This window comes from Macaca fascicularis, chromosome 18, assembly GCF_037993035.2.
Source record: "Macaca fascicularis isolate 582-1 chromosome 18, T2T-MFA8v1.1".
Taxonomy (NCBI): Eukaryota; Metazoa; Chordata; class Mammalia; order Primates; family Cercopithecidae; genus Macaca; species Macaca fascicularis.
Genome location: NC_088392.1, coordinates 47,855,204 through 47,867,653, shown reverse-complemented (window position 1 = coordinate 47,867,653; position 12,450 = coordinate 47,855,204). Strand labels below are relative to the sequence as shown.

The 12,450-nt window shown below is 33.5% G+C and overlaps 1 protein-coding gene across 3 annotated transcripts in view; it reads left to right on the top strand.

Moving 5' to 3' along the window:
- Positions 1-12,450, top strand: part of PIK3C3 (phosphatidylinositol 3-kinase catalytic subunit type 3) — a 138,980-nt gene that overhangs the window by 26,418 nt on the left and 100,112 nt on the right. For all 3 annotated transcript variants that reach the window (XR_012427135.1, XM_045377795.3, XM_045377794.3), the window contains 2 exons: positions 7,743-7,829; positions 10,481-10,576. Coding sequence is in view for 2 of the 3 variants with exons in the window: in XM_045377795.3 (XP_045233730.1) it covers positions 7,743-7,829; positions 10,481-10,576 (183 nt within the window). In the remaining variant the exon portion in view is untranslated. The remainder of the gene's footprint in view (positions 1-7,742; positions 7,830-10,480; positions 10,577-12,450) is intronic.

Below are 12,450 nucleotides of genomic sequence, written 5' to 3'. Positions count from 1 at the left end.
TATTGTTACATAATTTATTGTTTTCAGAATTTAACACTTAAGTTCCTAAAATTGCTTTCAATTGATTGTATATGTTAGTACTTTTCTTGGGAAGTTGGTATTCTTTGTAAGAAATATCTATACTTGGTTAAGTCTTCACTTGGTTAGGTATATCACGTAAAGAAAGTGTCCTTTCTCCATAGGTGAATCACTTAATGATTTAGGTTATAGCTAAAGTAGCTTGATAATCTTCAGTTTTCTGTTTTCTAATCAACTGCCCTTAGTTATGATGTCAACAGTACATGCAGTGCAATATTAGACTAGGTATAGTAATTTAGGAGGGTGAATCTATCATCCCTAATGATGTAACCATTACCCCATGTAGGTAAATGAATATACAAAATATATACAGTGTTCTGTTAATATGTATGTATATTATATTTACTTTTTATCCACAATATAAACAATTCACTTTGGGAGGCTGATGGGGGAGGATAACTTGTGCTCAGGAGTTTGAAGCCAGCCTGGGCAACATGATGAAACCTTGTCTCTATAAATAAAAAAACAAACAAAAAACAATTGAGACTTGACCATTTGTAATAATGACTATAATAAAAATAATTTCATTTTCTCAAAAACAGTAAGAATACCCTTATTTATTTATTATATCTGAAATAATGTACTTTTATCACTAGGAACAAAATAAAACTTCCGTCTTTTAAATGTATGTGTTTTAGAGGAAGAAAAATTGTGTCCTAAAGAGTTGGAGAATACATTTGTTACTTTACAAATGAAAATATAGGATCCTAGATATAACATTTGGGTTGGGCAGAAGTGTCTTACGTTTTTTTCTTCCTCAAATGTTTTATAAATGACAAGAATAAACAACAGAATTATGATAAATGCTGAAATTATTCAAGGCTATCAAATTTATTCAGTGATGTCATTGATATCACCAAGTATACCTCTTAGATACAGGTTTTTGTATAAATATCTGGTATAGCTTTTATAAACATAGCTTATTGCTTTGATTCTGTGTCGCCATTGAATTGTGTTATAACAAGGTTTTGGGAATATCTCGTAAATTTATTTTTAATGCTACACGGGTAGCATCTTTTTTATTAATCACTTTGGTTTGCTTACTGCTAAGACTGTCAAAACTTTTGGATTTGTCTGGAAACCAATGATAGCAAGTAGACTAAATTAGTTTTTGCCAGTGTAAAGTTGAGCCCTAAAACAGTATTGATTTATGTTCTGTAAATCTATTTTCTGTCTTTACAGTTATAGTTTCTGCCAGAAAAATAGTAAGACACTTTTAAGGCTAGATTTATCTTCAAGAAGTTTAACTAAATGAAACTTTTATGAAGCAAATACTACTCTTCCTGAATAATAAGATTTACATGTACAGTTTGAAAGTAAAGTTGAAGATTTGTGACCAAGACTTCATTAATCAGGAAGATAGAAGAAACTAGAAGAAACTTCTTTGCTTACCAAGAATTAAATACATAAACATATGCAAACTCTCTAACACGCACACGTACACGATTCTTTTTCTAATCTCAGTAGTTCAAATAAGTTATGTTATACAACTGCATTTGGTCTGAAGTTATAAATTACTGCATAGCTTGGCTGGGCCTGGTGGCTCACACCTGTAATCCCAGCACTTTTGGAGGCTGAGAAGGGTGGATCATTTGAGGTCAGGAGTTTGAGACTAGCCTGCCCAACATGTTGAAACCCCTTCTCTACTAGACATACAAAAAAAACTTAGCCAGGCATGGTGGTGCACGCCTGTAATCCCAGCTACTCAGGAGGCTGAGACAGGAAAATCTCTTGAGCCTGGGAGGCGGAGGTTGCGGTGAGCCGAGATCACGCCACTGTACTCCAGTCTGGGCAACAGAGTGAGACCCTGTCTCAAAAAAAAAAAAAAAAAAAAGGTACTGCATAGTTTATATTTGATTTGAGATGCTTATTGTCTTGTTTTTTTTTTAAAGAATTACACTTTTTTAGTAATAGAATTCTAGTGCACCATGCGACTGTATTAGCAGACAAATAATGCTACTCTGTTCAAGTATTCATTAATTTAGCTCAGTTCTATTTTAGACTCAAGAGAGGCATTAGAGTCAAATGAGATAAGCTATGACCTTTAACTTGAGGGAGTTTAGAGGAAGGAGATGGGAGGTAATTGACAAAATGCAACCCTGTGTAATCATATAAAGGGTTACTGGAAAAACAGTCTCTTGTATATAGTAGTACCAGACATTATTAAACACCTATTGAAAAATAGTAACATCTTCTAATTTGTATGGTTTTGTAGTTGTATCTAGGTGAAAGGCCCTTTGAAGAAAGTGAGAGAGCAATCATATTTATTTTATTTCAGGTGGTTAAGTTAATGAGATAGGGCTTTATTCTTTGAGCTTTTATTATGAAGTAAAATTGCTTTATTTAGCATTATCTTTATAAAGGCTAATCTTTAGTGGTTTTCCCAACAGAGCTTTCTCCACAATTAATTGTTTCTTAAATTACTTTAGCTTTTAAATGACTGATTTTTTCTTACTACAAAGATAATATACATCTTCTACAGTGGTAGAATATTGTTACAGCACAAGGAAGACTATGAAAGTCACCCCAATCTACCTACCACTCAAAGATAATCACTGACACTTTAGTTTATATGCTTTCAGTAAATTAATAAATGTATGTGTGTTATAGATGAATATGTGTACATTTATTTTAAAATTAGAATCATACCATATCTGTGTGTTTAATTGAACCTTGCTTTTACATTTAATGGTGTCTCAAAATTGTTCCAGGTTATTTAAGATACTTCTACCACATAATTTGTAAAGGCTGGAGGGTTTTGCATAGTGTGGATAAGTCATAATTGATTTCAGCAGTCTTCTATGGTTGGATATTAAAAATGTTTGAAATTCTTGGTTCATTTTCTGTTGATTTGAAAAGTGAGGATTATATTTTTAAGTTGTTTTTAGACAACTTACTTGATTTGCTCATATCTTGTATTTCCAAGTTATCAATCATAAGGTACTACTTTCATATCACTGTTCCAATTTATAGTTACACTTTTAAGTGCTTACTATATTAAATAACTCACTTATTTCCACCTTGATGTTCTGTTAGGGCAGAGAACTTGCTTCTTTTGTTCAACATTCTATACTCATCTCAAGGACAGAGGACATGATGGAAGTTCGTTACTTAATAGCCAGAAAGTTACATATATTTGTATTGAGAGTATATAAGGATTAGGGAAGAGTGACCAAGGGCAGGAATCTTTCTTTTTTTTCTCTCTCTCCAGCTGCCACCTCTTCCCCTGAAGCCCCAAAGCTCTTTGGGTAGAATATCAGAGTATACTTACATTTGTTTTTCATTATGTTTATCATCCTTTCACATAGAAAGTCTTTCAATAAGTATAAATTGGCATTGAATGAATAAATGCTAGCTTCTAGTGACCATTCATAGCTCTTGCACTCAGGAACCTTTTTTGTCTAGTAAAGCAGAGAAGAATATGGAGCAATGACCTGTGAGTTCTAATGATCATGGAAGTCTGTCTATTTCCAAGGATCACTGTCTGCTCCGAAATTTGTTTCCCTGCTGGTCTTATTCTTACACAGTGCAGCAAGTTGGCCTACTTTTGGCTCTGTCCTTTATACTTTTATTAGACACGTACTAATCTGAGACATCTTCTTCAAGCACATCTTTTTGTTCTTCTATTAAATCTGACAATACAGAATTAGTACTCCAAGAAGTTTCCCAGGCGTGTTGTTATTTGGATCTCGTGGATTCTTTTATTTAAATACCTTTTAAAACTCCTTGCTCTTTCATTCTTGGAGAAGTTAGGGCTAAATTATGCCATTTGTGTGTGTGTGTGTGTGTGTGTGTGTGACAGTGGACTTTTCTTCCAAACTCTTTGTGACTTCCTGTGAATTCTGTAAGAAACTTGTGTTCCTTTAAAAAGAGAGAATGAATTTTTTTTTTTTTTCTTTTCCTATTTCTTGACTTGTCCCCATCCTAGAATGGGCATCCTAGTGAGGATTATTTCTTCACGGGTAATTGAAACAGATTGCCCTACTTTTACCCTGCTGCTTAACAGAATGCAGGTTTTCTCTTTGGAAAGATCCAAATCACTGACATTTCAGATCCAAAATGAAATATAAATTGTTATGCCACCTGTGTTTATTGTTCATTTTTGGTCTTTAGTATCTATAGAAGTTCCTGGATTGGGGATAACTAGAAGTTGCTTTGGACTGATGAAAACCTCTCGAGTATATCTACATTGTTATCAGCACCCATAAGAGATGAAGTGACATAGGTTATGGAGTAATTAGAATAGCTGTTACAGCTTACATAGTGCTTTATAGTTTTATAAAATTAATAAAAATTAATGCAATTATTAATAACTATTTCACCTGCATTAAGCAGTAAAGGTAAACGGCTTTATGGTTTGAAGAAACAGAAGAGACTGTGTTAGCTGGAGTTTGGTGAATGTATTGGAGAGTTGAAGGAGATTATTCTGAAGAGGAAGGCAGCGATGGATCATTTAGCAATTGTGATAGCTAGTTCTAGACTTTTTCTGCTGCCTAAAGTCCAGCCAAGAGCTGACTTTGCCATCTCCAAACTGTACACACCTGCTCCATTGCAGTGGAACAATTAATTGTACTATGTGCTTAGACTCTCTGATAAGTCAGCACTGTGGTAGCTAGTCTCTTAGGAGACTAACTCAATGAAATGAAATATGAAACGAATGTGCCTTCTGATAGTCAATAAAATATGCTTCTGATAGTCACACTCTTCCACATTATATCTATATTACCCTGTGACTCATTTTAACTGATGAAATGCAGCAGAAGTGACGCTGCATCTGTTCTAGGCAAGACAGTGTGACAGCTTTGGTTTCTTCACATGTTGGGAACATTAAGCCATCATGTAAGAAGTCCAGCTATTCTGTTGGAGTGACCAAGTTGAAAAACCACTTGAAGAGGGAACAGCACTGAGAATACGTGGGGAACGAGAGGCCCTACCACCCTGGTATCCCAGCTAAGCCGACCCTTTATCACCAAGGTGTTAGAAATGTGAGTCAAGCCAGCTTGGATGTTCCAGCTCCAACCATCCAATGAATACAATATTGTGACTACCAATGAGTGAGACTACAAGAAAAAATTACTTAAATGTCTCTCAAGAAGATGATTTTGCCAAAAAAGTAAAGAGAAACAATAAAATGAATGTTGTTTTAAGCCACTAAGTTTTAGGGTGGTTTGTTATGGAGTAATCGGTAAATAGGACAGGCAGCTAGGAGACATTTTGAGTGATAACTGTTCGAATCTGTGAAAATCATAAAATTAACTCAGATACACAGAATTTTTGCCATCAATCTCAAAGTCAGGTACAGGAGATAGACATGCAAACAACTTCCATAGCATAAATGGTACCTTTAATTTCACAATCAGTTTTGCAGTCAACAATATCTTTCCTATTAAGGCATACAGATTTTTCCCATTCTTTCTGATTATAGTATTTCATAGTGTGTGTGTAGTTTACTTAACAGTTCCTACTATTGATGGACATTTTCATTCTTTTGTGTCTAATTTTTCTGTACTGCAAATCATGGTGCACAAATGTGAATTTCTCTAGTATAATTTAAACTTATTTTCATAGTGACTGTACCAATTTGAGTACTGGCATGCTGTCCATACATTCTTTAGTGGCTCTTGTGCAATCGGTCATATTTGGTATTCAAATTAGAAAGCTAATCATATGCTATATGGGAGATAATATATATTAGCAGAAAACATAAATTCGCGAGCTAGTGAAAATGGCTTTAGAACATTTCTAATTTGTCTGAATAGTTTTAGTAAAGGAGGAAAATGTTCCCACCATATTCTCCCTCATCTAAACTTAATTTACCACTGCCAATTCTTTGCTCATAGGAAATTAGTAGTGGATCAACTATTGCATCATAAATACAAAACTAATATTCAAGAAATAACAGAAATGAGTTTCACTTAAAATTCATTGTACATCAGTAGAGAGGATAGCAGAGACTGGTGGTAGGAGTATAGGCTTTAGAATCATATAGACCAGGATTTAAACCCTAGCTTGGCCGCTTCATAGTAGTAGTTGATAGTCATCTGCAAACGGGGGTCAAAATTGTCTATGAAATAGTGTGGCTATAAAAAGGGCCTATAATTTGGCATGTAAATAAATGTTATTTTTTACTCCATTCCTCTAGGAAATATACAAACTCTTATTACTAATTGTTATTTCATTCGTACAAGCAAAGGATGTAAAATGACCTTTTATATTTTCATTTATTTGGAAAACCAATTTGCAGCATATTGCGAAGTGAGTGAGAATAGAAGCTTCCAATGACTGCATGAAATAATACCACCTGTTATATTTTGCATCTGTTATTTTATTTGAGTTTTGGGAGTAAGAATAGACGTTAATACTTTGATTTTATTTATGTGGGTTCAGAAAGGACATAGTTTGAAAATGGAGTGTTAAGGTTGGAACTCCGGTCTTCCGGCTTCTACTCTATCACTCTTTTTCTGTAGGTCACATTGCCTGATCTTTTGGTTTCCTTGTGACTATTTCTAGGTCTCTTTCCATGTTGCTCGCATATTTGTCTATTATTTCACCAGAGCCAACACAATATTTAGTTGCTGCTTTTTGTAATCATGCTAAACTTATTAATAACTTTTCATACATTTTCATCTAGAAATTACCTCACATGAGAGGGAATTATTGGAAGAAAGCTAAATTGATATTACTTTTTTTTTAATTAAAATGAACTTCAGGCTTTTTGTGTGACGTTAGTATTTTTATTTCTGAAATAGTGTGACCACATAGTTGTGATGAGTTGAGGAAGAGAAAAAAGATTGATAGTGAAGATTTTTAGGTCTACAAGAGAGAGAAAATTGATGGCAGTGTTTGCTGTTCTTGTAGGAATGCTGTCATGATATGGACAGTGAAGTGGAAGAAACTGATATAGATAAGCTACTATGTAAAACTTTCATGTCCAGTTTTGCTTTATACTGTCAATTTGTTTAGAAGGAATGAGAGGGGTGTTGATTTTTAGTATTACACATTCTAATTCAAAACCTGGTTCTAATTTGAGGACCTTGGAACTTACCTGGAATTCTCTATGGATTTGAAGGAGTCGAAGAATTATTATTTAATTTATAAAACTAAGGTTAGATTGGTACATAAGACCTCACAGGACTCTACCAACTGCTATTCTAGAAAACTGAAGTCTTTTATCACCGTTCCCTAAAATTAAAGCATACATGCGTATGTGTAAGCTTAAACCTTAGAATATTAATGTATAAACCCAGAAAAATGCCTTATTACCTGTAACTGTCATTTATTCATGTTGGTTAGATACATTGAAAGCTGGGAAGAAAAAACTGGTTTATTTCCCATTCATGAAACTATTTATATAATTCCATCTTTTTGTAATAGTCAAAATATGAGAAATATAGAACATGGAGATAATTTCAGGAACAACTTCATTATTCTTTATCATGTCAAAATATGGCAAATTGTGGACCTTTTTAAAAAAATGTATTTGTTTTTCTTTAAAAAAATCATGATTTGTCTCTTGCCAACTTTCTTATCCTGCTAGTTGCATATGGTTTCTCTTGTGTATAGGTAAGTATCATATGTGAAACAGACATTGCCATTCTGACATTCTTGGTCCTTCTTTCTACTAGATCTCTTTTAAAATTCTCATCATTGTATTTATTCTGCAGCTCACCAAAGCTCATCGACAAGGACACATGGTGAAAGTAGATTGGCTGGATAGATTGACATTTAGAGAAATAGAAATGATAAATGAGGTGGGTTATATCCCTCTTTTATTTTAAAATATTTTCTGTAAATTTTTAAATTAACAATTTTTTGATAAGAATTGTTTATTATTAGGTATCTTACAAATGTAGGATTATTAGGGTTAACCCCTGTAGCTGGGAATTCTATACTAATAACTGGAAAATTTGAGGTATCAGCCTTCCCTATATTTTAACATAATGTCAAACCATGAAGTAGGTAGTGGATATCGTAAGATGTTCTAAATATCATATGAGTGAAACCTGTGCAGGCTTAATGCCTCAGTGGTGGGTTCTCTGTCATATCAGCTCATGTTCAAGTCAGTGTTGGATAAATCTTCCATCAGCACAGTGCCAGCTTTTCACTTCAGTTACCATAAATCATTTCAGCAAGTTCTCTCTTCAATTAATTTATCGCTTGTCTATAGAGGGTGCATATAGGACTGCACCCTCTGTAAGGTTGCATGATTTAAGTGATTTTTTTTTCTTGACCTTGTATATGAGCCAGTGTATATGTTTAAATAAAGATGGCTTCAATGAGAGTCCTGCCAGAAGTTGTAACAAGAATAGTTTCCTTTTTTGTATATTTGCTCTAAAATACCAGATGTTAGGCCTAATGTTCCACACCTAGAGAACATAAATAATAATAATATTTTTAATCAGATTAGGAGACAAGGACATCAATTTGTGATTTGTCTAATTTATAATGACTATCAGCCACAACTTACTTAATTTATATTCTCCAAATAATTTTCAGCAGGTAGAAAGAGAGAAGTTTTTAATTTTACAGTGAACCATTGTAAAAGTTAGATTTTAGCATTCTTTTATTTTAAAATAAAGGTAGTGATGTTGAACAACATTTACATTCAATTCTCGTATTTGGTCCCTTTTCTAAATTTCTTCATAATACATTCTTATATACTTAAACTGGAAGAAAGGCTTACTTTTTAAATTTTATAATAGTCAGATTTCAAAAAGTTTACTCATAATACTAACTTACGTTTTTCTCTTCTTAAACTTAGATATCACTGGGTATGGAAAATGTAATGTTAAGAGTGTGCTTTGCCCAGCCTTTTTCATATTTTCACATTTTAATTTCTTTAAAAGAAATTACCATTACCACCCTATTACCATTACCAAAATAGACTATAATATGTTTCATAAAGCTGAATAATGTAAGTAACCTCTTCAGACCTTTATTATTTATTATCATTTCTTTTTTTTCTCTTTTGAGACAAGGTCTTGCTCTGTCACCCAGACTGGATTACCCTGGTATGCCCAGTGCAGCCTCAAACTTCTGGACTCAGGCAGTCCTCCTGCCTCAGCTTCCCAAGTTGCTAGGACTACAGGCCTGGCTAATATTTTTAAAGTTTTTTGTAGAGTCTAGTTCTATTGCCCAGGATAGTCTCAAACTGGCTCTATTGCCCAGGATAGTCTCAGAGTTTTTTGTAGAGTCTGGCTCTGTTGCCCAGGATAGTCTCAAACTCCTGGCTTCAAGCAGTCCTTCCACCTCTGCCTCCCAAAGTGCTAGGATTACGGGTGTGAGCTACCATGCCTGGTGATTTTACATATTAGAGCTCAAACCATTTATACAGGTGTTTTGGGTCAAGGCTAATTACCCCTTTAGACTTCATTGTATTTTCACTTCATCATCACCCTAATACAGTTATTTGCCTCATCACATCATTTCGTTCAACCACAGATCACATGTACAGTGGTGGTTCCATAAGATTATAGTACTTTATTTTTACTGTACCTTTTCTCTTTTAGGTATGTTTAGATATACAGGTGCTTAACTGTTGTGTTACAGGTGCCCACAGTATTCAGTACAGTAACTTGAATTAACCTGAAGTAACAAGTTTGTAGCCTAGGGGTAATAGGCTATACCATATAACCTAGGTGTGCAGTAGGCTATACCATCTAGATTTGTGTGTTTACACTTCATGATGTTCACATGACTAAACTGGCTAATGATGCATTTCTCAGAATGTGTACCTGTTGTTAAGTGACATGTGACCATGTTTGCTTTTTTATTTTAAAGGGGACACAATTATATAAATAATTTTTTTTATGTTGGAACAAGAAGTAATTATTCCACAGTATATTTAAAGTGTGGATAAAAATTTACAAGTGACAAATCATTTTAAGACCATTTATAAATTGTGAGAAACTTGTAAAGGCTCTACTTGGTAAACTCAAATGGCCTCTTAGGTTGCACACTTTTTTTATTTTTTATTTTTGTTACACATATTGATTTCTATAGTTTAGTCATATAGGTTAAGGGTGAACTTAGCTTACAGTTGTTAGAAGGACAAACCATTCTTTTTATTTTTGAAATAGAATAGTTGTCATGAACATGTGTGCAAAATACCTTCAAGATTATAAACCCAAAGTACTGAAGACACCAAAAATGTTCAATTTGAGAAAGCAGTTATAAGTGCATGGTAGACACCACTGAATAAACAGTAGTGCTGTCTGTAATGAAATAATAGTGCTGTGTAAAACACACTACATGTATATAATAAAATAAAAATGTGTTATGTTTTGACTTGTATTTGATAGATAAGTGTGTTACTGAATTGGGAAAAATGATGCATACTGATCCTTTAAGAGAATGTTGAAAATAATCATTTTTCATGAAAATCATTTTTTTTCTTTTTCAGAGTGAAAAACGAAGTTCTAATTTCATGTACCTGATGGTTGAGTTTCGATGTGTCAAGTGTGATGATAAGGAATATGGTATTGTTTATTATGAAAAGGTATTTGCCTTGGAACTGTTTTTGGTCTCTAGAGGGGAGAGGAAACATTAAAAAGTATTACTGTTGTTCCTGCTGGGATGAATTACTTGGTTGCAGGGTAGCATCAGACAGCTGTCAGCAGCAGCTGTTTATGTATACACAAATCAAATCATATAACTACAACAAGATTACAAAAGCCGATCACTCATGTAATGCAGTTCTGGGTTACAGAATTCAGTAAGTATGCAAGTGATTAAAAACTTTGTGATTAATTGTTCTGCAAATTGGCAAGTAGGACACTAAGTAATGACTTTATTTACTAATATTATTTATTGAGAAAATGAAAGGGGGAAATTATATTTCTAAGTGGTAGGCTATTTATTGAAAGTTAAGAGTCTGTTTGTTATTTGAGGGTATGTGTAATGTCTGTATGTGGCCCTCACTAACTTATACTTATGAAATACTTCAGAAATGTTCATTTATTTGTACAGCAGATGCAAAATTAAGGCAACAATTTTACCATCAAGCTGGGTAATAACAAATATGCAATTATAGATGTGCTTTGTTCTGCCCATTATGCTACAGAAAGTAGTTCTGTGTTTAGTATGTACCTACTTGAAAGTATCTTCCTTATATTTTTGTAGAAGGTGCTTCATTTGAGTACTACAGAAATAATTATATATTTAAGTACTACAGAAAATAATTGTATGCAGGCCAGGTATGGTGGCTCATGCCTATAATCCCAGCACTGTGGTTGACTGTGCGGGAAGATTACTAGAGCCCAGGAGTTTGAGACCCGCCTGGGCAACATGGCGAGACTTCATCTTTATTTAAAATAAATATAAAAAAATTTTTAAAGTATACATAGTTTGAAACCACATAAAATGTCTTCTGTTATTGTGTTAATAGTCGACAAATGTTAAATCAGCGTAAATGATGACAGACTTTTGATACATGGCATAGTAGTAGATTAATAGATTAATATTTCTTCTAGCGTATGACCAAGCTGATATGCAGTGTATTTGTTCATTAGAAGCAGTCCTTTTAAATTAAATTTACATTTTATTGTTTATTAAAGCTGTCACAAGTGTTTCTTTAAAATATATATACTTTTATAAATTACTGTTGGAAAGGTTTTCATAATGAAGTTTTGAGTTTTTACCATTTATTTATGATCTTTTTTCAAGTTACTGTTCATATTTTTGTCTTTAACTTATATCCCTTCCATGTTAGTAAAAGACTAGGAAGTGTTAACTTGTTTCTGCCTTTTATTTTACAAATGGTACTCCTTGGATAGATTATTTAATACTGCTTATTAATTTATTAGAAAAAATAGATCAAAAAAGGGAAATGTGAGTGAAACTGTTCTGTCACCAGTGCATTTTAATAAAATCGTATTTTATATTTTATACTATATATCATTTCATTAAAAGCAGTATTTTCTGCCCACATAGAGTTTGTATTGCAGAAACATGCTAATGGAGAAGGTACTTTGAAACGTTGTAGATGTGAAGGATCCTTTGAAAGACAGCTTTGATAGCAGATGAAATAATAACAGAATAGAAATTAGAAGAATTTCAAGTATTTTTGAAAAGGTTCTTGACCCCTTTCTACCACTTCCTGAAAATTGCTCATAAATTAATGCCCGTCTACTCACCCTGTCATATTTCCACTTAGTGTAAAGATTGCTGGGCCAGTGTATTGAATCTAATGGAAATAGACTTTCTTGTCACCTGTCTTTTGTGACAGATAGCCTTAGTGAAGATTACTTGTCACAGTTGGGCTGATAAATGTGTTTTCTGGTGTTGTGACTGAGAACAAGCCTGTTAAACAACGGCTGTGGGAATTTGTGGTTTTCTGTAAGACTCAATTACTGAACTGAAGTAAAGTCACAG